Raw genomic sequence first — 25158 nt, 5'->3', positions numbered from 1 at the left:
ATTGATCTATGTGTCTGTTTTTGTGCCAGTACCATGCTGTTTGATGACTGTAGCTTTGTAGTATAGTTTTATGTCAGGGATGTGATACACCTGTTTTGTTCTTTTTTTCCTTAAGATTGTTTTGGCTATTCAGGATCTGTTGTGTTTCCATACTAATTTTAGAATTATTTGTTCTAGTTTTGTGAATGCCACTGGTATTTTGATAGGGATTGCATTGAATCTGTAGACTGTCCTGGTTAGTATGGTTATTTTAACAATGCTAATTCTTCCCCCAAGACTGAATCAGGAAGAAATAGAAACTATGAATGAACCACTTATCAGGAATGAAGTTGACTCAGTAATTTTAAAACTCCTAACAAACAAAAGCCCTGGACCAGATGGCTTCACAAATTCTACTACACATTTAGAGAAGAGTTAACACCCATCCTTCTCAAACTATTCCCGAAAATTGCAGAAAAAGGAATGCTTCCAAACTCAGTCTACAAGGCCAGCATCACCCTGGTACTAAAACCAGACAAAGATATCACACACACTAAAAGAAAATTATAGGTCATTATCACTGATAAACATAGATGCAAAAATCTTCAACAAAATATTAGCAAACTGAATTCAGCAATACATTAAAAGGATCATACTCCATGATCAACTGGGATTTATCCCAGGGATGCAGGGATGGTTCAATATCCACAAATCAATCAGTGTGATACACCACATTAACAAATTGAAGAATAAAAATCATATGAGCATCTCAATAGATGCAGAAAAAGCTTTTGACAAAATTAAACATCCATTTATGATTTAAAACTCTCCAGGAAGTGGGCATAGAGGGAACCTACCTCAACATAATAAAGGCCGTAGATGACAAACTCACAGTTAACATCACACTCAATAGTGGAAAGCTGAAAGCATTTCCTCTAAGAGCAGGAACAAGACAAGGATGCCCACTCTCACAGAGAAGTCCTAGCCATAGCAATCAGACAACTAAAAGAAATACAAGCATCCAAATTGGAAAGGAAGACATAAAACTGTCACTCTGTGCCTTTGACATGATACTATACATAGAGAATTTTAAAGATTCTAGCAAAAACACTACTAGAACTCATCAATGAATGCAGGATACAAAATTAATATAAAGAAATCTGATGTGTTTCTGTACACTAACAACAAACTATCAGAAAGAGAAATTAAGAACACAATCCCATTTACAATAACAACCAAAAGAATAAAATACCTGAGAATTGGGAGTTCCCTGGTGGTCTAGTGGTTAGGGTTCAGTGATTTCGCTGCTGTGGCCCAGCTTCAATCCCTGGTGGGGGAACTGAGATCCCTTAAGCCACAAGGAGGTACGGCCTAAAAAAAAAAAAAAGCTTGTCAATAAATCTAACTAAGGAGGTAAAAAACCTGTACTCAGAAAACTATAAGACACTGATGAAAGAAATTGAAGATGACACAAATAGACATACTGTGCTCATGGATTGGAAGAATTAATAACGTTAAAATGACTTCTCCATTGTATCCTTACCTTTGACTCACAAACAAGCACCTCATACTGATCTTTTAAAAGACTAACAAAAGGGCTTCCCTGGTGGTGCAGTGGTTGAGAGTCCGCCTGCCAATGCAGGGGACACGGGTTCGTGCCCCGGTCCGGGAGGATCCCACATGCCGCGGAGGGGCTGGGCCTGTGGGCCATGGCCACTGAGCCTGCGCGTCCGGAGCCTGTGCTCCGCAACGGGAGAGGCCACAGCAGTGAGAGGCCCGCGTACCGCAAAAAAAAAAAGACTGACAAAAAATAACCACAAACCTTCCCTCGATTCTATTCTTTTATTGAGCTACCATAACAGGCAAGGGTGCTTTGGTCACTACACTTCTGAAAGAGCTGACTCATATCCTCTACTTCTAACTTCATTCAAGTAACATTTTAATCACTACAATTTAGTTTCTACTCCCGCTGCTCCATGGAAATGGCTTTTTGGAAGTAATCGCCAGCATCTGCAGCATCTTGGTTGGCATATCTGTTGGTTGGCCTTGTTTAAGTCTTCAGGCTTCTGAACACCTCTGCAACTTTTGTGGCGCTTCTTTATTCTGACCTCTCTGACCTTTATTTTTCCTTCTCTTCTACCCCTTAAAACATATTCCCAAGGACTGTCCTTGAACTTGGTATGTACATAAATTTAATGTGATGTCTACTTTTAAATAGGACAATATTTTCTCTCTTCTTTTAATATTCTCATCTAAATAGTTATGACCCCATTCCTTACTAAGAAAGAAATTACAGGGGCATTTTAATTCAAAATGTTTTCTCCTTTGAAGCTTTTCATTTTCAGTTGATTCAGAGCAGTGATGGAATTAAATTTAAAATGTTACAAATAAGACAATCCTAATCAGACATTAAGTTTACACATTTCACTAGGAGGAACTTGTTTCAATATACACAACCTGCTAAATTTAGTTTCTACTGAATATTTAGACAGGATATAAAAACAATTCTATAAATTGAACCATATGAAATGGCCAATATTCAATTTTGTTTTGAATATAAAAATGGTAATTTTGTATGGTTCAATCTAATATGTTCATTTTAATCATGGAAATAGATCTGAATGAAATTAAACCTAATAAGTGTAAATTCAGATCCTGGAGATCTCAAAATTAAGTCTAGTGCTTCAAATCCTTACGATAATATGGAAATTTCTAGATTTGCTCATATGAGCAGCACCTCCATAACAAAGTTAGCATCTGGACACTTTTGTTCTCTACACGTTGTGCAATTGTACTGGTGACTTTAATTGAAATATTCCAGAAATAACAAAGCAAATAACACAGTGCCTCATAAAACAAGTTGGCCAAAATACTGTAGATTGTTTTGCCCTCAATTAAGGGCACCTTAGTACTGTAAAGTCAGGAATACAAGTGCAGTATTCAAGAATTCAAACACTTGGTGACCTTCCTCTAAAACTAAGCTGTGTATTTTTCAGTCTTATTCTTAATACGTACATGATATACCAGTGTCAATCCATATATTAATAAGTCTATGTATTAATGAGGTTTGCACATGTCCACACAGTGATTTTGAACAGTCTCCATATAAACTGGAATTTTTGGAGTAAAATATCACAGTATTTATGACTGTAATAGTTTGTCAAACAAGCCATGCAATTATCAGAGGATTGTGAAAATTTTGCCTTTTACTACGATTACAAAAATAAAAGAGCTTTTAGTCAGTAGAATCTTTCCCCCCAGCTTTATTAAGATAAAACTGACATATAACATAGTGTAATTTTAAGGTGTATACTTGATATACTGCACTTTTATATTGCAAAATGATTACCACCATAGGGTTAGCTGTCACCTCCATCACGTCATGTAATTACCATTTCTTTTTTGTGGTGGGAACATTTAAGATCTACTCTCTTAGAAACTTTCTAATATATAATACAGTAATATTAACTAGAATCACAATGCTGTGCTTAGATCCCCAGAACTGATTTGCCTTATAACTGGATTCTGTATCCTATGACCGACATCTCCCTGTTTCCCCCACCCCCAAGCTCCTGGTAACTACCATTCCACTCTTGCTGAGTTTGATTTGGTAAATTACATATATAAGTGATATCATACAGTAATTGTCTTTCTCTGACTTATTTCACTTAGCATAATACCCTCAAGGTCCATTCATGTTATTGCAAATGGCAGGATTTCCTTCTTTCTTATGGCTGAATAATATTCTATTTTATATATATAATACAAAACAATTTCTTTATCCATTCATTTGTTGAAGGAAACTTAGGTTGTTTCTTGGCAATTTTGCATAAAACTGCAATAAACATGGGAGTTCGGGTACATTTTCAATATCCTGTTTCCTTTCCTTTGGATATATACCCAGTGGTGGGATTGCTGAATTATAAGGTTGTTCTATTTTTAATGTTTTGTTGTTAATGTAATGTTTTGTTAATTTAATTTTTGTTAATTTAATTTTTGTTAATTTAATTTTTGTTAATTAAATGTTAATTTAATGTTTTGTTTGTTAATGTAAGGTTGTTCTCAATAATGTTTTCCATAGTGGCTGTACAATTTACATTCCCACTAGCAGAGCACAAGGGCTCCCTTTTCTCCACATCTTCATCAGCATTTGTTATCTTTTTGATGATAGCCACCCTAACAGATATGAACTGATGTCTCATTGTGGTTTTGATTTGTATTGCCCTGATGGTTAGTGATGTTGAGCACATTTTCATGAACCTGTTGGCCATTTGTAAATCTTCTTTGGAAAAAATGTCTATTCAGTCCCTCTTCTGCTATTGAGCTGTATGAGTTCTTTATATATTTTGGATATTAACCCCTTATCAGATATATAATTTGCAAAATTTTCTCCCATTCCAAAGGTAAGGTTGCCTTTTCATTTTGTTGATTGTTTCTTTTGCTGTGCAGAGGCTTTTTAGCTTGATGTAGTCTCACTTATTAATTTTTGCTTTTGGTGTCATATCCAAAAAATCATTGCTAGGAAGTTTTCCCCCTATATCTTCTTCTAGGAGTTTTGTGGTTTCAGGTCTTGTGTTTAAGTTTTAAATCCATTTCAAGTTAATTTTTATGAGATAGGGATCCAGTTTCACATGTGGTTATCCAGTTTTCCCAACTCCATTTATTGAAGAGACTATCCTTTCCCTATTGAGTATTCTTGGCTCCCTTTTCAAATATCAGTTGACCATATATGCAAGGGTCTATTTCTGGGCTCTCAATTCTGTTCCATTTGTCTATGTGTCTATTTTTATAACAGCACCATACTGTTTGATTACTGTAGCTTTGTATTTAGTTTAAAATCAGGGAGTGTGATGCCTCCACCTTTGTTTTTTCTCAGGATTGCTTTGTGGTTCCATACAAATTTTAGGGCTTTTTTTTTTTTTATTTCTGTAAAAATGCCATTGGAATTTTGATAGGGATTGCATTGAATCTATAGATGGCTATTGGTAGTATGGCTATCTTAACAATATCAGTTCTTCTGGTCCATGAACATGGGGTATCTTTCCATTTGTTTGTGTCTTCTTCAATTTTTTTCATCAGTGTCATAGTTTTCAGTGTGTATAGATCTTTCACCTCCTTGGTCAAATTTACTCTTAAGTACTGATACTTTACTTTTTTAATGCTATGGTAAATGGAATTTCTATTATTTCTTTTTCAGATATTTCATTGTTAGTGTACAGAAATGCAACTGAATTCTATATGTTGATGTTGTATCCTACAACTTTACTGAATTTTTGATTAGTTCTATCAGTTTTTCTTGTGGCATCTTTAGGATTTTTCTATATGTAAGATTATGTAATCTGCAAACAAAGTCAATTATACCTCTTGCTTTCCAATTTGCATGCCTTTTCTTTCTTTTTCTTGCCTGATTACTCTGACTAGGACTTCTAGTACTGTACTGAATAAGAGTGGTAAGAGTGGGCACCCTTGTCTTGTTCCTGATCTTAGAGGAAAAGTTTTCAACCTGTCATCAATGAGTATGCTGTGAAACATGAGCATTTTATATACGGCCTTTATTATGTTGAGATGTTACCTCTATACCCAATTAGTTGAGTGTTTTTATCACAAAAGAATGTTGTATTTTATCAAATGTTTTTGTTGCATCTATTGAGGTGATTATATGGTTTTTATCTTCTATTCGACTAATGTGGCACATCACATTTACTGATTTTCATATGTTGAACCATCTTTGCATCGCAGGGATAAGTCCACCTTAATCATTGTACACTTCTTAATTTGCTGTTGAATTTTGTTTACTAACATTTTATTGAAAAATTTGCATCTGTATCCATAAGATCTAGTTTTATTTTCTTGTAGTATTCTTATCTGGATTTGGTATCAGGGTAATGCTGGCCTCATAGAATGCATTTGAAAGTGTTTCCTCTTCAGTTTTTTGGAAGAGTTTGAGAAGTGTTGGCATTATTTCTTTAAAAGTTTGGTAGAATTCACCAGTGAAACCATCTGGTCCTGGGCTTTTCCTTTTGGGAATTTTTTTATTATTGATTCAATCTCCTTACTCATGATTGGTCTGCTCAGATCTTCTATTTCTTCATGATTCAGTCTGGGTAGGTTGTATGTTTCTAGGAATTTACTCATTTTTTTCTGGGTTATACAATTTGTTGGCATGTAATTGCTCATAGTAGTCTCATCATCTTTTGTATTTCTGTATTATCAATTATAATGTCTCCTCTTTCATTTATAATTTTGTCTTCTTTCTTCCTTAGTCTAGCTAAAGATTTGTCAATTTTATCTTTTCAATAAATCCAGCTCTTAGTTTTTATTGACCTCTTCTATTGTTTTTCCAGCCTCTATTTCATTTCCCTATGCTCTGATCTTTGTTGTTTCATTCCTTCTGCTAACTTCGGGCTTAGTTTGTTTCTTCTTTTTCTAGTTTCATGAGGTGTTAAATTAGGTTTACTTCAGATCTTTATTTTTTTCCCTAATGTAGGTGTCTATTGCTACAAACTTCCCTCTTTTGCAGCATACCATGTTTTGTTTTTTTTGTTTTTTTTTTGTTTTTTTTTGCGGTATGCGGGCCTCTCACTGTTGCGGCCTCTCCCGTTACAGAGCATAGGCTCTGGACGTGCAGGCTCAGCGGCCATGGCTCACGGGCCCAGCCACTCCGCGGCATGTGGGATCTTCCCGGAGCGGGGCACGAACCTGTGTCCCCCGCATCGGCAGGCGGACCCTCAACTACTGCGCCACCAGGGAAGCCCGCATACCATGTTTTGATATGCTGTATTTCCATTTTTGTTTCAAGATATTTTAAAATTTCTCTTTGATTTCTTCTTTGACCCATTGACTGTTCAAGAGTGTTAATTTCCACATTTTTGTGAATTTTTAAGTTTTCCTCTTGTTAGTGACTTCTAGTTTCATACCATTGTGGGCACAAATGATACTTAGTATGATTTCAACCTTCTTAAATTTGCTAAGACTTGTTTTGTGACCTATATGAATTATCCTGGAGAATACTGTGTGTACTTGAGAAGAATTGAGTATTCTGTTGCTGTTGGATGGAATGTTTTGTATGTCTCCTAGGTTCATTTGGTCTAAGTAACGTTGGTTACAGTCCAATTTTTTTTTTTGGTTTTATATCTGGATTATTTATCCATTGTTGAAATTAGGGTACTGAAGTCCCCTACTATTATTGTATTGTTACAATACAATAATATTTATCCTTTCAGATCAGTTAGCATTTTCTGAGTATATTAAGGTGCTCAATTATGGATGCATATATATGATTCTTGTATCTTCTTAATGAATTGACCCCTTTACCATTATATAACGACCTTCTCTGTCTGTTATCATTTTTGGCTTTAAGTCTATGTTGTCTGATCTAAGTATAGCTACCCTGCTCTCTTTCGGTTTCCACTTGCATGGAATATGTTTTTCCTCTCTTCATTTTGAGCCAATGTGTGTCCTTAAAGCTGAAGTGAGTCTCTTGTAGGCAGCATATAGTTGTATCTTGTTGTTTTTTTTTTAATCCATCCAGCCACTATATGTCTTTTAATTGGAGAATTCAATCTATTTACATTTACAGTACTTATTGATAGGTAAGGACTTAGTAATGTCATCTTTTTTCCTGGCTGTTTTGTATTTCTTGCGTTCCTTTCTTCTTCTCTTGCTACCTTCCTTTGTGAACTGATGATTTTCTGAAGTGGTATGCTTTGATTCCCTGCTCTTTATGTTTTGTGAATCTACTGTAGATTGTTGCTTTGTGGTTACCATGAGGCTTACATAAAATATCTTAAACATATATCAGTCTATTTTACACTGATAATAACTTAACTTCAATCACATACAAAAACTCTACACTTTTACTACCCCCTTCAAGCTTTTGATGTCACAGTTTACCTCTTTTATATTGTATATTCATTAACAAATTATTGTAGCTATAGTTATTTTTAACACTCTTGTCCTTTAACCTTTACACTAGAGTTAAGTGGTTAATACTCCATAATATTATAGTATTGTTCTGAATTTGACCATACACTTACCTTTACCACTACATGTTCATGTTTCTATGTTACTAATTATTGTCCTTTCATTTCAACTCGAAGAATTCTTTCAGCATTTCTCATAAGGCAGGTCTAGCAGTGATAATCCCCTCAGCTTTTGTCTGGGAAGTTCTTTCTCTCTCCTTCATTTCTGAACAGCTTTGCCATATAAAATACTCGTTTGGCAGCTTTTTCCTTTCAACAATTTGGATATATCATCCCACCCTCTCTTGGCCTATAAGGTCTCTCTGAGAAATCCACTGATAATCTTTTGGGGGTTCCCTTATAAGTTACTAGGTTTTTCCCCCTTGCTGCTTTTAAGAGTCTCTGTCTTTGATTTTTGACACTTGTATTACAGTGTATTTTGGAAAGGAGCTTTTTAAGTTAATTTTGTTGGATGACATATGAACTACATGTACTTGGATATCCGAATCTCCCCCCAGGTTTGGGAAGTTCTGTCATCATTTCTTTTTTTTAAAAAATTATTTGTTTATTTTTGGCTGTGTTGGGTCTTGGTTGCTGCGCGCGGGCCCTCTCCAGCTGCAGCGAGTGGGGGCCACCCCTTGCCGTGGTGTGTGGGCCTCTCATTGTGGCGGCCCCTCCCGTTGCGGAGCATGGGCTCCAGAGCGCAGGCTCAGTAGTTGCAGCTCGCGGGCTCCAGAGCGCAGGCTCAGCAGTTGCGGCACACAGGCCCAGCCGCTCCGCGGCATGTGGGATCCTCCCGGACCAGGGATCGAACCTGTGTCCCCCGCACTGGCACGCGGACTCCCAACCACTGCACCACCAGGGAAGCCCTGTCACTATTTCTTTAAATAAGTTTTCTGCCCCCTTCCTGCTCTCTTCTTCTGGAACTCCAGTAATTCACCAACTGGCTCTTTTGAGGGCAGCCCATAGAACACTTAGGCTTGTTTCACTCCTTTTCATTCTTTTTTCTTTGTACTCCTCTGACTGGATAATTTCAAAGTTATGTCTTCTGTTTCACAGATTCTTTCTTCTGATTGATCCATTCTGTTTTTGCTGCTCTCTAGTACATTTTCCATTTCATTTCATTCATTGTATTCTTTACCTCAGGAATTTGTATGGTTTATGACTTCCTTGTATTAGACTTCTCATTTTGTTCATGTATTTTTGTCCCTGATTTTGTTGAATTGTCTTTGTTTTCTTGTAGCTTATTGTGTTTCCTGGTCAACAGCTATTTAAAATTCTTTATTGAGTAAATTGCAGATCTCCATGTTTTGGGGTTGTCACTGGAAGATTGTGATCCTTTGGTGGTGTCATGTTACCTTGATTTTTCATGTTTCTTGAAGTTTTGTATTGCTTTTTTTGCTTTTGAAGTAGCAGTCACCTCCTCTAGTCTTTACTAACTGCCTGTAGGAGAGAGATACCTTCTGTCGGCCCTGCTAGGTGTTCAGAGGCTATCTCAGACCTTCTGTGAATACACCTGCTCCACGCTCCTTTCTCCCTCTTGTGGAAAAATTCTTAAGCTTATCTGCCTTCTCTGGATTCTACAATACAGCAGGCCAAGTGCTGACAGCGTCTCTTTGTTTTCCCAAAGGTGGCTAAAGCTCAAGTTTGTAGTTTCACCCTTGCCTCCAGATTTCAATCCAGCTTTCTGCATGTGCTCACTAGCTGTCTGTCAAAGCTCACTCTCACTGCTGCCATCAGCAGTGCACAAAGGGAGCTGGCCACAGCATGGTAGGGGTCTCTGGGTGAGGCATGCAGAGCACTGAGTGTTGTCCATGGGCTAGCTGGGCGGACCCAAGGTGAGGTGTTCCCAGCAGCTGGCGGATGGGCTTCTTGATAGAGTCTACAACACAGTAAGATTCGCATCCTTTTAATGCCCTCTGAGAATCCTATCTGCCACTCTCCCAGCATCTTCCCACCCCCTCCCACCAACCCCCTTGTCTTGTAGCTCACAGTTCAGTACTCTGGATGGGGCAACAAAGAAATGAGCCCCCTTGGCAACGTTCCACACAGCTGGGGAAGTTGGGTGCTCGCTCACACACTCTCACTTTCCCCCACAGGAGAAATCATGGGCTGAGCTCTCTTTTGGCCCTAAGCTGTGTCATCACCTTGGAGGAAGGGTAATGTGGGTAAAGTCAAGGTATTTCTCTTATCTACTCCAGTGCTTCCAGATGCATATTTTTTTTTACTCCAATGGTGTGCTGAAACCTCTCACCTAGAAATCTGGAGTTCCACAAGGCTCTCATGTCCATGGATGAGTGCCTAAGATAGTGTTTTCCAGGGGTTCCCAGACTGTGGCTGAGAGGGTATGGAGCCTCTTCATGGGCTACTGCAGGGTCCACAGCTGAGACCAAGGTTTGTCTGCCTATTTATCCAACACACAGGTGGTGACACCCTTCCCAGGTCACTTGGCATTGGATGCTGGATGGCACAGCTCCCTCAAAGGCACTTTTGTCCATGGATGGATGTCAAGTTTTTGCTGTTGTTGGGGAGCAAGGGGACAAAAATGAGGGACATCTTTTGCTACCATGATACTGATATCAGAATTTTATAACTGAAAGGGCACTTGTTCTCTCTAGAGTCACTTTCATTCCCACAATCATTAAGTCTGGAAGGGTAATAATTTTTTTTTAATTTAAATTTTGTCCACTTATCTTGACTAGTAAATCCTCAATATGGATCCTGTTTTAGAAGAGCCAACAACTACCAGTCATTTTTCTATTTCTGTCCTAAAACAGTCACTTCCACCAAAAGGCTGTAAAATGTATCTCAAGATAAGACCAAGAATATATAGCTTGATGCTCTGTGGGAGGTGGAGGAGGAGCTCAATTTTAGGTGCTCAAAAGGCATCTAGTTAAGCACACAGAATGAGTCTGCTGGACAATCTTAACCACCAACAATATATGGAATAATATAGAAAACGACTTGTACAGTAGTTCAAAATGTAGCCACAGAAACATTCTACCAGTTGGTAGAACACAATAACAGCAGTATATATGCAAAGATAATACTTAAAAATGGAGACTGAAATGTAGATAAGACTGTCAACAAGCATGGCCTTAGCACATGGGAAAGGAGGAAGCACAAATTGAGAGTAAAAAAAGGGTCTTTGAAATGGTTTATAAAGAAAAGATTTTTGAATCAAGAACTACAGCAAGGACTCCTACTTGGTACAAGCTGAATGGGTATCAAGGATAAGACACAAAAGGTCAGAACTATGATCCAATAATTGAGTACTGGGTTACAGCTCCTGAAATCTTGCAAGTCTAGGCGCTAATAAGTCCTGGTCATGCTTTTGAGTGGTGTATATCTAAACACAGTGGTAAGGAATAAAAATGGCTCTAGCTTAGGGGAGAGGGCAGATGCAAGGGCTAAGAATGATACAGGAGTTGATAAAGGAGAACAATGTATATTTCACTGGATTGAAAACCTGCTGAACCCTTATTTAACCACCAGTTATTTTTTTTTAATAAAAAATACTGAATCTCTATATTTAAAAAAAGAGCTTTTCCTCTTCTCTAATAGATACTCAAGGAAAAATGACAAGCCTAGAATTAGCATTTAACATTGAAATAACGTGTTTCTTGCAACATGTTATGAGCTTCCAGAAGCAGCACAGGAAGAAGACTCACCAAATATACACCATATAACCATGACATTTCTGAGAGATGAGGAGACCAAGATTCTTTTCTGGGATTAAAACAAATAACACAGTAACTTTTCTTTCTTCCAAGTCTGTGAAGCAATCTCCTTCACGCTTCTCTTGCAACATGAAAAGTTAAGGAACAATAAGTTTTTAGCATAAAAAGTATATATAACATCATCCAATATGGGTAAACATAAATTTACCCCAACTACCTGAAAACTCTGCTTTTAAGTAGGCAACACACACACAAAACAACTTAAATTAAAATACAAAATAAACAAACAGAAAAACATTATTTCTTGGAAAAGCACTGCATATGCTGCAGGTTCATAGGCAATATTTTATATTAAACATAAATCTCACCCAAATTCTGTTAAAATTTCTTAAAACTGTCTGCCATTATATGAATATTATCTTTTTCCTAAAGGAATACTCCGATATTTTGCATTTCAGATATTTTAAGAGTTTTATTTGGCAAAGAGAAGCCTAAGAATTTTTTAAAAAACATTTCCAGAGGGAACACCCTTTACCATAAAATAAATTTGTTTAATTTGGGAGGACAAATGTATATTTCTGACATATGTGCTAATTTTACAATTAATACAAAAAAGATAAAGTTAGTTGAAATATTTTAAAAATGTAAAAACCAGTCCAGGCAACATAACTATACAATCTTGCTGTAAAAGTTCTTATATCAAATTCCATCCAAAATATTTATGCAATATACTAAATTCAGTTGCTCAAGCCACTCTTCACTGACGGCTGGCTTTTCCATTTTCTGTTGTCTCCATTCTGAAAAATAGGAGGAAAAAATGAGTTGGTAAAATTAACGACCAATACTTTTTCTCCTTATCTAACTATTAAATGAAATTAAAATTTAATATAGTCATAGAAGAGAAGAATGTAAGCACTTTAGAAAATGACTAAAATTAGGGTTCCCCCCGGTTAGTTTAACTTCCTCATTTTGCAAATGAGTGAAAATTGAGGCAGGCCCAGAGAGATTACATGACTTCCCCAAGCTTTCATTTCAAAGGCCACTGGTTTTTTTCCACTATACTGCTCCAAGCAAAACTAAGGAAAAAAATCTCTTCCATTTTGACAAGGATTTATTTCCTCTTCCACTAAAGAAATTCCTTTATCAATACATTTTTAAGAGAATGTCTTCCAAAAAAGATTAAAATAACCACTTAAATTATTTTAGATTTATTCTAATAAATCTTCAATTATTTTTAGATTTTAGATTTATTCAATTAAAATCAATATTCCTAATACTGTATTACTTACTAGGAAAATATTTTCTCCCTGTTATTTTATACAAGAGTCAGTGTTGCATACTATGTTTTCTCTACAATTTTTCCCTCTATGATGTTTAATGAACATTCATGGTTACAATCAATAATATCAGGTCTTTTACAAGTACCAAGAATCAAAGAAGGTAATTTTTTTCTCTTCATAAGTAACATGTATGAGTCCATAATATTATAAGTAATAAGATAAAAGTTATTATAAGTAATAAAAAATTGCTGACCACAACAAACAAGCAGCGTTTATTTTTCTAAACTTACTATAAGGCAATTAACAAAACTAATTTCTACAATAATGAATACAAACCCATTTTCCTCTTTAAGATGTTGATATAACTCAGCTCTGTTATTAACAGAGTTCAAACGTCCAGCAAATTCCTGATGTTTTCTGGAATTGGCAGTATTGATTCTATTACTCCATAAGGATAATAAGGACACTGGCCCTGGTGTAATATTTGAAAGAGAACAAAGGTAGAATAATTCATTACTTTAAAATTTACAAACTTAACAAATTTACCCCTTAGTCTATTGTTCACTTTATATAATTTAAGCAATATCATCTTCCCTTTATTCTAAAATTTGTATGTGTTCAGGGGTCCCCAAGACTACCTACTAGAGGTTCAGTGATTTGCTGGAAGGACTCAAATGACTAAACATAAAGTTACAGTCACAGCTAGGAATCATTACAACAGCATAGTAAGGACACACAGCCAAACCAGTGTGGGGAAAAGGCACAGTAGTCAAAAGACTAGAGGAATCCATTTGCAGATTTTCCATGCTCTCTCCCCGCCATGAGGGTTCACACAAGAGTGCATACTCCCTCCAGCAGCAAAAATGCAGCGATGTGTGTACAATATTTCTGCCAGAAAAGCACACTTAAGATTCCAGAGTTCAAGGTTTTTCTGGGGGCTGGTCACGTAGGCATTCCCTGCCTAACTACAACTACCAAAATTCCAGACTCCCAGAAGGAAAGCAGGTGTTCAGTTCAGATATAAGGCAAAATAACTTCATCATTTGGGGAATGTTTCAAAAGCCATATTCCCAGATGTCAGCCAAGGGCCAAACTTGAAAGCAGGCTTTTCTAATGATAATACCCTCAGGCCTGCTATAGTTAACTCTTTTCTGCACAATAGAAAAGGCAAAAAAATTCTCTAACACCATATACAAAAATAAATTCAAAATGGATTAAAGACCTAAATGTAAGACCATTAACCATAAAACTCCTAGAGGAAAGCATAGGTAGAATACTCTTTGACATAAATCATAGCAATTATTTTTTTCTGATCTGATTCCTAAAGCAAAAATAAACAAATGGAACCTAATTAAACTTAGAAGCTTTTGCACAGCAAAGGAAACCATCAACAAAACAAAAACACAACCTACCAAATGGGATAAAATATTTGCAAATGATATGACTGATAAGGGGTTAACATCCAAAATATAAAAACAGCCCTTACAACTCAACATCAAAACAAACAAACAAACAACTTGATTTAAAAATGGGCAAAAGGGGCTTCCCTGGTGGCGCAGTGGTTGAGAGTCTGCCTGCCGATGCAGGTGACACGGGTTCGTGCCCCAGTCTGGGAAGATCCCACATGCCGCAGAGGCTGGGCCCGTGAGCCATGGTCACTGAGCCTGCGCGTCCAGAGCCTGTGCTCCGCAACAGGAGAGGCCACAACAGTGAGAGGCCCACGTACTGCAAAAAAAAAAAAAAAAAAAAAAAAAAAAAAGGGCAAAAGACCCAAATAGGCATTTTTCCAAAGAGGAAATGCAGATGGCCAAAAGGCACATGAAAAGATGCTCAAATCAGTAATAATCAGGGAAATGAAAATCAAAACCACAGTGAGGTATCACCTCACACCTGTGAGAATGGCTACTGTCAAAAAGAATACAGATAACAAACGCTGGCAAGGATATGGTGAAAAGGGAACCCTTGTGCACTGCTGGTGGGAATGTAAATTGGTGCATCCACTGTGGAAAACAGTATGGAGGCTTCTCAAAAAACTAAAAATAGAACTACCATATGACCCAGCAATTCCACTGCTGGGTATATATCCAAAAAAACCAAAAACACTAATTCAAAAAGATACATGCACCCCAATGTTCATAGCAACATTATTTACAATTGTCAAAATATGGAAGCAACCTAAGTGTCCATCAACAGATGAATAAAGATGTGGTGTGTGTGTGTGTGTGTGTGTGTGTGTGTGTGTGTGTGTGTGTATGTAGGTATACATATATACACATACATACAATGGGAGACTACTCAGCCACAAAAAGGAATGAAATTTTGCCATATGCCACAACACAGATGGACTTGGAGGGTATTATGCTAAGTGAAAGAAGTCAGACGGAGAAAGACAAATACTGTATGATATCACTTATATGTGGAATCTCAAAAATACAACAAACTAGTGAATATAACAAAAAAAAAGCAGACTCACAGATAGAGAAAACAAACTAGTAATTACCAGTGCGGAGAAGAAAGGGGGAAGGGTTACCAGTGGGAGGAGGGAAGGGGGGAGGGGGTTAAGAGGTATAAACTATTATGCATAAAATTAGCTACAAGGATATATTGTACAACACTGGGAATACAGCTAATATTTTATAATAACTATAAATGGAGCATAACATTTAAAAATTGTGAACCACTATACTGTACATCTGTAACATATAATATTGTACATCAACTATACTTCAATAAAAATAAATAAATAGATAAATAAAATTATAGCACTCCTAAAAGAAAACATAGAAATAAATCTTTGTGACTTTGGGTTAGCAAAGATTTCTCACATATAACACCAAAAGCACATCATAAAAGAAAAAAATTTATATATTGAACTTCATCAAAATTAGAAACTTCTGCTCTGCAAAAGTCGCTCTCAGGAGAGGGACAATCCACAGACTTGGAGAAAACATTTGCAAATCACATATCCAACATAAGATTTGTACCCAGAATAAATTAAAAATTCTCAAAATTCAACAATAAACCACCCCCCAAACAACCCAATTTAAAAAAGAGCAAAATATCTGAATGGACCTTTGTCAAATAAGATATACAGTTGGCAAATAAGCAAATGAAATGACACTCGCCATCATTAGTCATGAGAAAAATATAAATTAAAACCACAAGGAAATACTACTACATACTTATTAGGAGAGAAAAAAAAATCGTGACAATACCAAGTGCTATCAAGGGTGCAGAACAACCAGAACTCTCACTAACTGCTGGTGGGAATGCACATGTACAGCCACTTGGAAAAGTGAGTTGGCACTTTCTAATAAAGTCAGTCATATACAGTGGAATAAAAAAAAAAAACTAATGATAAACACACAACACAGATGAGTCACAAATGCATTATGTTCTATGAAATAAGCCAACCTCAAAAGGCAGCATACTCTTATGATTTTATTTATATGACATTCTGAGAAAGGCACAATCATAGAGGGAAAAAGACACATCCATGGTTATGAGGGATTGGGGGCAGGGCAGTGTAGGACGAGCACAACTGTTCTATATCTGACTGTGGTAGTGGCTGTTACACAACTGTATACAAGGTCTAAACTCACAGACTGTGTGCCAGAGAGAGTTTATATTACTGCATATAAATTTTCCATAACAACAAAATTAGAAACATTTTTTCTTATTATAAAACTAATACATATTCATTAGATAAAATGTAGAAAACAGCAAAACATATAAAGAGGGGATAAATCACCCATAATACTACTGCTCTAACAACTATACATATTTTTTTAATGTCAATCTATAGCAATAAAATTACATTTTGGTTTTTCTATTATTGCATTACACAAAGAGAGGCGAACAGATTTTCACCACATCTATAGGGCATGTTTGGAATAGCCCAACCTTCCATGCAGACTACACAGTAAGCACAAAATTCACTTTGGAGAGTCCTAGGAAGTTATTTTCCAAAGCAGATGAAACAGAGGTACAATAAAAGACCCATATCAAATTGCTGATCAGGAGAGACATATGACTTAGGTTGTAAAATAGAATGAAAAAAGAAACAAAAATACCAGTCTTGAATGGAAAGTTACAAGGGCAGGCAGTGATTTGCAATCAAGTTGCTTCTCATACAGGCCACTCTATATAATGTTTCCAGGATGAAAAGCTTCAGGGATCTGGTTAATTGAATTATAGCTGATATTTCATCTAAGTGACACGCTCTAGTGCGTATGTGTATAAAAATTCCTTTTAAAACAAAGTGGACATCATGGTATATACGGCTGTGTAACCTGCATTTTAAATTTAACTTATTATACATTAATTCATTAATTTTTTCATTTAACAAGTAATAATTGAACTTCTACTATGAACCAGGGACTGTAGTGGGTGGTAGTGAAAATTTACGACAGTAAATTTTTAAAAGCCCCTGCCTTCGAAATGTTTCAGACGAATAGTAGAGGCAACATATCAATCAATAATGTCAATGTAGTACTCTAAGTGCTACCATAGTATTAATCATGGGATGCAATGGAAACACAAAGAAGTACCTAACTTAATTGTGAAAGGAAGTCCTCAGGGAAGTCTGTTGTGAAAAAGTAGTTACTTAAGTTAAAGTCTGAATGATATACATTAGCAAGAGGAAAGAGTGGGTATTTGTGAAAATAGTTATTCTGGGGCTTTATAAATTCCACCCTATGGACACACCATCATTTAAGTCATTCTCTTGCTAATTCATGTTTCAGTTGCTTGCAACTTTTTGCTACTATAAATAATAATTTTTAGAGTTCTATTTTCCAAACAGTGTTGAAGCATTGCTTAGATTAAACCTAAATTAACCTCATCCTAATCAGCAGTGGCATGTGAGTAATAGAATAATTTACCAATAGACATTTATTTAAATCCCACTATTTTCCAGGTACCCTGGGCAAATGCCTAAAAGACAAATATGATAAGATCTTACCTCTAATTTCAAAGAAATCAGTGAACTGGACAATATTAACATGTATTACAATATATACTATAACAATAGTATATAAAAAAACAAACAATCCCACCTTCTCCCTAGGATGAGCTGCCAATAATTGTAACTAGCTCTGAGGTCTTATGTAAAGGCACAGTGGTAAGAACTCAGTCCTTTGTCATACCATTTCCCATTTACCCTGAAAGAACTGAATTTAGTTTACCTTCAAGATAACTAAAGCCTGCGGTGATTTCAGGCACTCCCAAACCCAAATCCTATCTTTGACTGCTAGAATTCCTCAAGAGGAAATTCAGCTTTTCAGCGTATAACTAAGACATAAAAGGTATTACAATAAAAATATTGTTTGTAATACCTTTACTGAAACCCATTCACAAGACATTTTAATGTATCAATAAATGGGGATATTAGATCCTTCCCTAAGTTCAGTAACAGCTTAGAGAAAAGAGTCTGTCCTCAATAACCTAGCACTTAGTATAGTGTTAGGAACATACACAGATTCAAGTTTATGTAATTAAAATTTCTTAAACCACAGACTTTATAGTAGAAGTGTTTATCTTCCAAAGGCTTCATTAATAAAGCTATGACACTATGTTTCCTTTAAAACTGACAAATGGGACTTCCCTGGTGGCACAGTGGCTAAGAATCTGCCTGCCAATGCAGGGGACATGGGTTCAAGCCCTGGTCTGGGAAGATCCCACATGCCGCAGAGCAACTAAGCCCATGTGCCACAACCACTGAGCCCGCGCTCTAAAGCCCGGGAGCAACAACTACTGAACCTGTGTGCCACAAATGCTGAGGCCCACACACCTAGAGCCCATGCTCCACAAGAGAAGGCACTGCAATGGGAAGACTGCACACTTCAACGAAGAGTGGCCCCCGCTCACCGCAACTAGAGAAAGCCCACGCACAGCAACGAAGACCCAACGCAGCCAAAAATAAATTAAAATTTAAAAAAAAAAAAGCTGACAAATGTATTTACTGCCTATATTTTCCAAGGCTGTGAACAAAGGGTCTCCTAAACGACATCAGGAGCAGTGAGTAGCTCTTCCTCACACACAACATAAAAGGACACTGTACAACAGAACTAAACTGGAAAACTTTTTACAAACATAGTTACCGCAGTTCTACCTTACCTTTTGATTTTTCTACTGGTGGAGTTTCATCCATCTCAACAAGAGGCTTTTTATTTGGAGGTTCTGGGGAATCAGGTGAATCTTTGATAATCTCAGCTTCAGCCAACTCTTCTTTTCCACGTTCTAAGATTCCTTTTAATCTGTGAGAGGGACAAATAATAAAAACTTAAAAAGTTTAAATTCTTAGAAATCTGAATGGTTCAATAATTTAACTAGACTTTACATACCAATCAATAAAAGATACCCAGCTCTCACAACATAAGCCTAGGAACAAATCAGAAGCTATACCTCAATTTAAAATCAGGTAAGAGAAGTTAACAAATTTAAACACAAGTTTCCCTTTTCCTCCCTATAATGCAGTAATTCAGTAACGTAGTCAGCTGTAAAATGGGGCTAAAATTATAAAAGAAAATGAAGAAGAATTTATAAAGGTAAAATTTTAAAGGTCAGAAATAATGTGATCTCTGTTGCAACAAAAAGAATAAAATATCTAGGAATAAACCTACCTAGGGAGACAAAAGACCTATATGCAGAAAACTGTAAGACACTGATGAAAGAAATTAAAGATGATACAAACAGATGGAGAGATATACCATGTTCTTGGATTGGAAGAATCAATATTGTGAAAATGACTATACTACCCAAAGCAATCTACATATTCAATGCAATCCCTATCAAATTACCAATGGCATTTTTTACAGAACTAGAACAAAAATCTTAAAATCTGTATGGAGACACAAAAGACCCCGGATAGTCAAAGCAGTATTGATGGAAAAAAACAGAGCTGGAGGAATCAGACTCCCTGACTTCAGACTATACTACAAAGCTACAGTAATCAAGACAATATGGTACTGGCACAAAAACAGAAATATAGATCAATGGAACAGGATAGAAAGCCTAGAGATAAACCCATGCACCTATGGTCAACTAATCTATGACAAAGGAGGCAAGGATATGCAATGGAGAAAAGACAGTCTCTTCAATAAGTGGTGCTGGGGAAACTGGACAGGTACATGTAAAAGAATGAAATTAGAACACTCCCTAACACCATACACAAAAATAAACTCAAAATGGATTAGAAACCTAAATATAAGACTGGACACTATAAAACTCTTAAAGGAAAACATAGGAAGAACACTCTTTGACATAAACCACAGCAAGATCTTTTCTGATCCATCTCCTAGAGTAATGGAAATAAAAACAAAAATAAACAAATGGGACCTAATGAAACTTCAAAGCTTTTGCAAAGCAAAGGAAACTGCAAACAAGAAGAAAAGACAACCCTCAGAATGGAGAAAATATTTGCAAATGAATCAACAGACAAAGGATTAATCTCCAAAATATATAAATAGCTCATGCAGCTCAATATTAAAAAAACAAACAACCCAATCCAAAAATGGGCAGAAGACCTAAATAGACATTTCTCCAAAGAAGACATACAGGCGGCCAAGAAGCACATGAAAAGCTGCTCAACATCACTAATTATTAGAGAAATGCAAATCAAAACCACAATGAGGTATCACCTTACACCAGTTAGAATGGGCATCATCAGAAAATCTACAAACAACAAATGCTGGAGAGGGTGTGGAGATAAGGGAACCCTCTTGCACTGTTGGTGGGAATGTAAATTGATACAGCCACTATGGAGAACAGTATGGAAGTTCCTTAAAAAACTAAAAGTAGAACTACCATACGACCCCGCAATCCCACTACTGGGTATATATCCAGAGAAAACCATAACTCAAAAAGACACATACACCCCAATGTTCATTGCAGCTCTATTTACAATAGCCAGGTCATGGAAGCAACCTAAATGCCTAATGACAGAGGAATGGATAAAGATGTGGTACATACATACAATGGAATATTACTCAGCCATAAAAGGAAAGAAATTGGGTCATTTGTAGAGATGTGGATGGATCTAGAGACTGTCATACAGAGTGAAGTAAGTCAGAAAGAGAAAAACAAATATCGTATATTAATGCATATATGTGGAATCTAGAAAAATGGTACAGATGAACTGGTTTGCAGGGCAGAAATTGATACACAGATGCAGAGAACAAATGTATGGACACCAAGTGGGGAAAGTGGCAGGGGGGTGTTGGTGGTGTGACGAATTGGGACATTGGGATTGACATATATACACTAAACTATTAGGTAACTAATAAGAACCTGCTGTATAAAAAATAAAGTAAAATTCAAAAAAAAACAAATAAAGTGATCTTTGGAAGATACTTCACAATTTTAATTTCTAAAGATATAGACAAAATACTATTTCAAATTACAAATAAGATTAAGACATCTACTAGCATTTGTTCCCAAGTTTATGTACTGTGGAAATGTACTTATGTTCCTTAAGGTAGGAACTTAACTCCAAGCTTATTTTGAATTTCATATACTTGAAGATCAGTGGGATCTGAATGAGAATATTCTTTCCACCCTCTTCTTAAAGCAAGACAATTCTGTTTCAGAAACTCAGCAGCACTAAGTAAGAAGTGAACCTCTAAGGCCAAAGGGAATAAAAGTGTCCTACTTATTTATGAATGAAATAATACACTTTCCAGAATTAGCTTCAAACTATTCGGGTGGGGGAGTTGGAGGGTGGTAGTGGTGAGGGGAATGGATGTGACTATATATGAAATGAGATCTGCCATGAATTGATTAACTTTTAAAAGTAGATAATAGGTAACTTTTTATTCTACTCTTGGATTAAGTTTCAAATTTTCCATAGTAAGTTCTGTTTTTAAGGACTGACTACATTGCCATTGTAATAGTTACCTGGTTCTCTGCCTGATTTCTGGCAAGGAGGTAGAAGATAAAGCCAACTACTGATAATATGTCATGATATTTTTATTTATAGACCTTTATTACTTTTAACGTTTTTCTCCAAATTTAACCCGACATCACTATATAAATCATGAACTGAGGAAAAGAGTGTACTATTGAGGAAGGTTTTCAGAATAGGACTATGATTTTTCATGCTTTCAAGGGTTTCCTATGCCTATTTTTATAATAGCATCTTCCACACTTTGCTGTAAATCGCTCATTTACTTGCCTACCTCTACACAACACTGTACATTCTTCCAGGGCAGGGATCGTATGCCAAATGCCTGGCACATCATGGGCATTTAATAAGTATTCACTGAATAAAGAAATAAAACTATGCCTTTGATGTTCATAACACATAAAAGCAACTACTGATACCAAAAATCATGTATTATGACTTTCAGAAGTTAATTAGGAAAAAAATTAAACACTATCTTTGCCCCAATAGTAAAAAAAAATCATACCTCTTTAAGCCCAAGAAAGTCCTTCCAGACTTGAAGAATGATAAAATAATAGTTATAAAATACAATAAACACATATTAAATGAAGTACTAATAAATAAGGTCTGAATGTTCAAATGTGCTACATGTAGCATGGATTATGCCAAAAGGCACCACAGTGCTATGTTAATTTAATTAAGAAATCACCTCTCTGAATCTTGCCAAGATTTCTCCTGTTCATAATCTTTCACTGCTTTCTCTGACTTGTCCTCTTTGTCCTCCCTTTTTCTTCCTCGTTTCTTTCGTTCTTCTTCTTCTGGGGGTTTGCTCCTACATGCCATTAGACATTCCAAGACTCTTTGATGTTTCTCCGAATTGTTGATATGGGCTCTGACAAGCGTTTCTAATTCATTCCACATGATACGGTACTGTTCATCTCTAAAAGTAAAGATTTAAAATAATGTTCTTACAAAATACTCTTTAAATAATATCCAAGTGTCACTTGTTACTGATAAAGTTAAAAGAAATAATTAAACATGGGTTTCCTTTCTCTTCCAATGGTGCAATTCTAAGTGATAATGTATCTAATTCTGCTATTTTATATCATTTCATCTTAATCATATGTATGTGTATATACACACTCCCAAACATATAATTTACATATGGAATAAGTTAGCTCAAAAAAACAGTAAGCATCAAGAAAATGTGATATACGAGAAAGAAAGAAAAAAACCCTACCTTTTAGGGCCTTTTCCTCTTGTACCAACTGTGGAAATAGGTAGAGGATCATTTTTTCTTTCCATATCAACTAAGTTGTATATTGTCTTTTGACAGTTTAACACATCTTCTTCTGTCAAAGATTCTTTCACAATAACACTGGCTAATGGAACTACCTGTTAGATTTAAAAAAAAAAAAAAAGAAAGAAAGAAAAAGAAAATCTGTCGTGAAAAATAAGTATTGAAGCATCTAGACAGTACTTGAATTGATTTTAAACATCACCATGGAGAGCTAATCTATAACCATCACTTCCATTTTCCATTACTAATTCTTTAACTGTAGCAAACTCTTATATTTCATTCTTTGCTTGATATATGTTATTTGTAAAGAATATATAACTAATCTAGAAGAAAAACTGAAACTATTTAACACTTACCGCTTGCATGTTAAAGATGGTGGTCTGTGAAATAATCATAGGCCAGTAACGGGTATGTTTTTCTAACTGATCTTTTGCTCGTTCCAAAGGGATCTCAAGACTTCCATCGATTTTATATCTGGGGTCTAGAAAAGGAGTTAATCTGTTTTCCCTCATAAATTCACCAAAATCCTAATGATAACCAAATAAGATAAAATTAGAAACTATTTTCTAATGTTTCAGTACGGATTACATGTAACAGTCTGTTCCCCTGAGGTCTTCTGTCCTGTGATATGCAACAAAGCATTTTCTCTGACAGCCCGCCCTCCACACACTAATTTCTTCCTTTCTTTTTGAACATGAAACCTATCAGCCTTTATTCAACAGAGATGAAGAAAGCTTCAAACATTAATACATTCATGGTTCTTTCCACTTTTTAAAAACACTCATTTTTCTTCACTTCTATAATTTAACTCTTTTCTATTATATGCAGATAAAAGAATAAGTTCATCACATTAGAATACCATTTTGCTTACTTAAAAATTACCTTAATACAACATTAAAATGTTAATAGTGGTTATCTTTGAATGATGGAATTACAGGTAATTGATAGTCTTTGTTTTTGCTTTTTTTATAAAAAGAATCTACATTTTCTACATTTTCTACAATGAATACTTACTAGCTTTCTCCTTATTTAAAAAATTATGTAAAAATAAAAATGAAAAGCCTAATCAAAAACAATTACAGTACAAAACACTTTGTGGTTTACAAAGTATATTCATATACATCATTCACATTTAATTTTTATAACCACCTTAAAAAGTAGACAGCCATGAAATATCAAAGAAGGGTGGAAGAGTGAAAAATTCAAATCAGAACAATACAATTTCTACTAAAAATAGATAAAATTTCCTTGTATGCACCTCTCAATAATATAAAAATTTATAGTGTTATTTCAAAGTAGCAGAATCCAAACTTTCAAATGTTTATGCTTGGCACTTAAGTTACTAGAAATAAAATTCTACCTAAAATATTAGTTCGAATCAACTTCCATTCTCGCCTATAATTCCAGTGTGTGTCAATGCCATTCAGATACTTCTCAGCATACACTGAGTATGTAAGGAAGACAACATAGTGATAAACAGCTCTTTTGAGCAAGTGCTGCAGGAAATTCACCTAATTAAAACAATAATAAAAACCCAACTTCTCTAAACTTTTTGTCACAGATCTTAGCATATAATAGGTACTCTATGTACTTGCTGAATGACAGACTCAAAATTTATAGATATTAGAGTCTTACTGTAATCCGGTAGTCTGTAACTCTTCCTCCACACCCTTCACTAATTGAAGGCGGATCTTCTAGAATGGATCGAGAACTGCTAAGGACGTGCAAAAAAATCTCTCCTCCATGGCTACTAAGCATATGACTAATGACTTTGGAACCTGACTTTCGTGGTTGTTCCAATAAAACAGAACGACCTGTCAAAAACAAGATTACTCTATCAGTAATGAAATCCCAAGGGCTCTTAGTTCTTCCCTTAAGATTTATGTCTAGATTTTTCATTTTATTTATTGCTCTTCATATTTTAACCAGCATTGCTAATTGAGTGTATCTGCATATCAAGTCCTAAAAATCTGCATTCTAGCCTTAGCTTTCTCTTTGCTTCTCCAAGCTTACATAGTTACACAGTTTTCCAAAGTAAGTACAGTGGTCTCTGGTATAATGTTTGGTTATATTATTC

General features: G+C 35.8%; 1 protein-coding gene across 2 annotated transcripts in view; it reads right to left on the bottom strand.

Annotated features, from left to right (window-relative positions):
* Positions 1-11083: 11083 nt before the first annotated feature.
* The window catches only part of INTS13 (integrator complex subunit 13), a 33975-nt gene continuing 19900 nt past the window's right edge, over positions 11084-25158 (bottom strand). For both annotated transcript variants that reach the window (XM_027129388.1, XM_027129387.1), the window contains exons 11-17: positions 24717-24895; positions 23438-23608; positions 23022-23176; positions 22491-22721; positions 19018-19157; positions 13237-13372; positions 11084-12417 (exon numbers count right to left, since the gene is read on the bottom strand). In XM_027129388.1, the coding sequence (XP_026985189.1) occupies positions 12378-12417; positions 13237-13372; positions 19018-19157; positions 22491-22721; positions 23022-23176; positions 23438-23608; positions 24717-24895 (1052 nt within the window). In that variant the 3' untranslated portion in view covers positions 11084-12377. The remainder of the gene's footprint in view (positions 12418-13236; positions 13373-19017; positions 19158-22490; positions 22722-23021; positions 23177-23437; positions 23609-24716; positions 24896-25158) is intronic.

Source organism: Aethalodelphis obliquidens, unplaced genomic scaffold (genome assembly GCF_003676395.1).
Source record: "Aethalodelphis obliquidens isolate GAN/ISIS:26980383/991018 unplaced genomic scaffold, ASM367639v1 scaffold36, whole genome shotgun sequence".
NCBI classification, from domain to species: Eukaryota; Metazoa; Chordata; class Mammalia; order Artiodactyla; family Delphinidae; genus Aethalodelphis; species Aethalodelphis obliquidens.
This window is presented reverse-complemented; position numbering and strand designations above follow the sequence as displayed.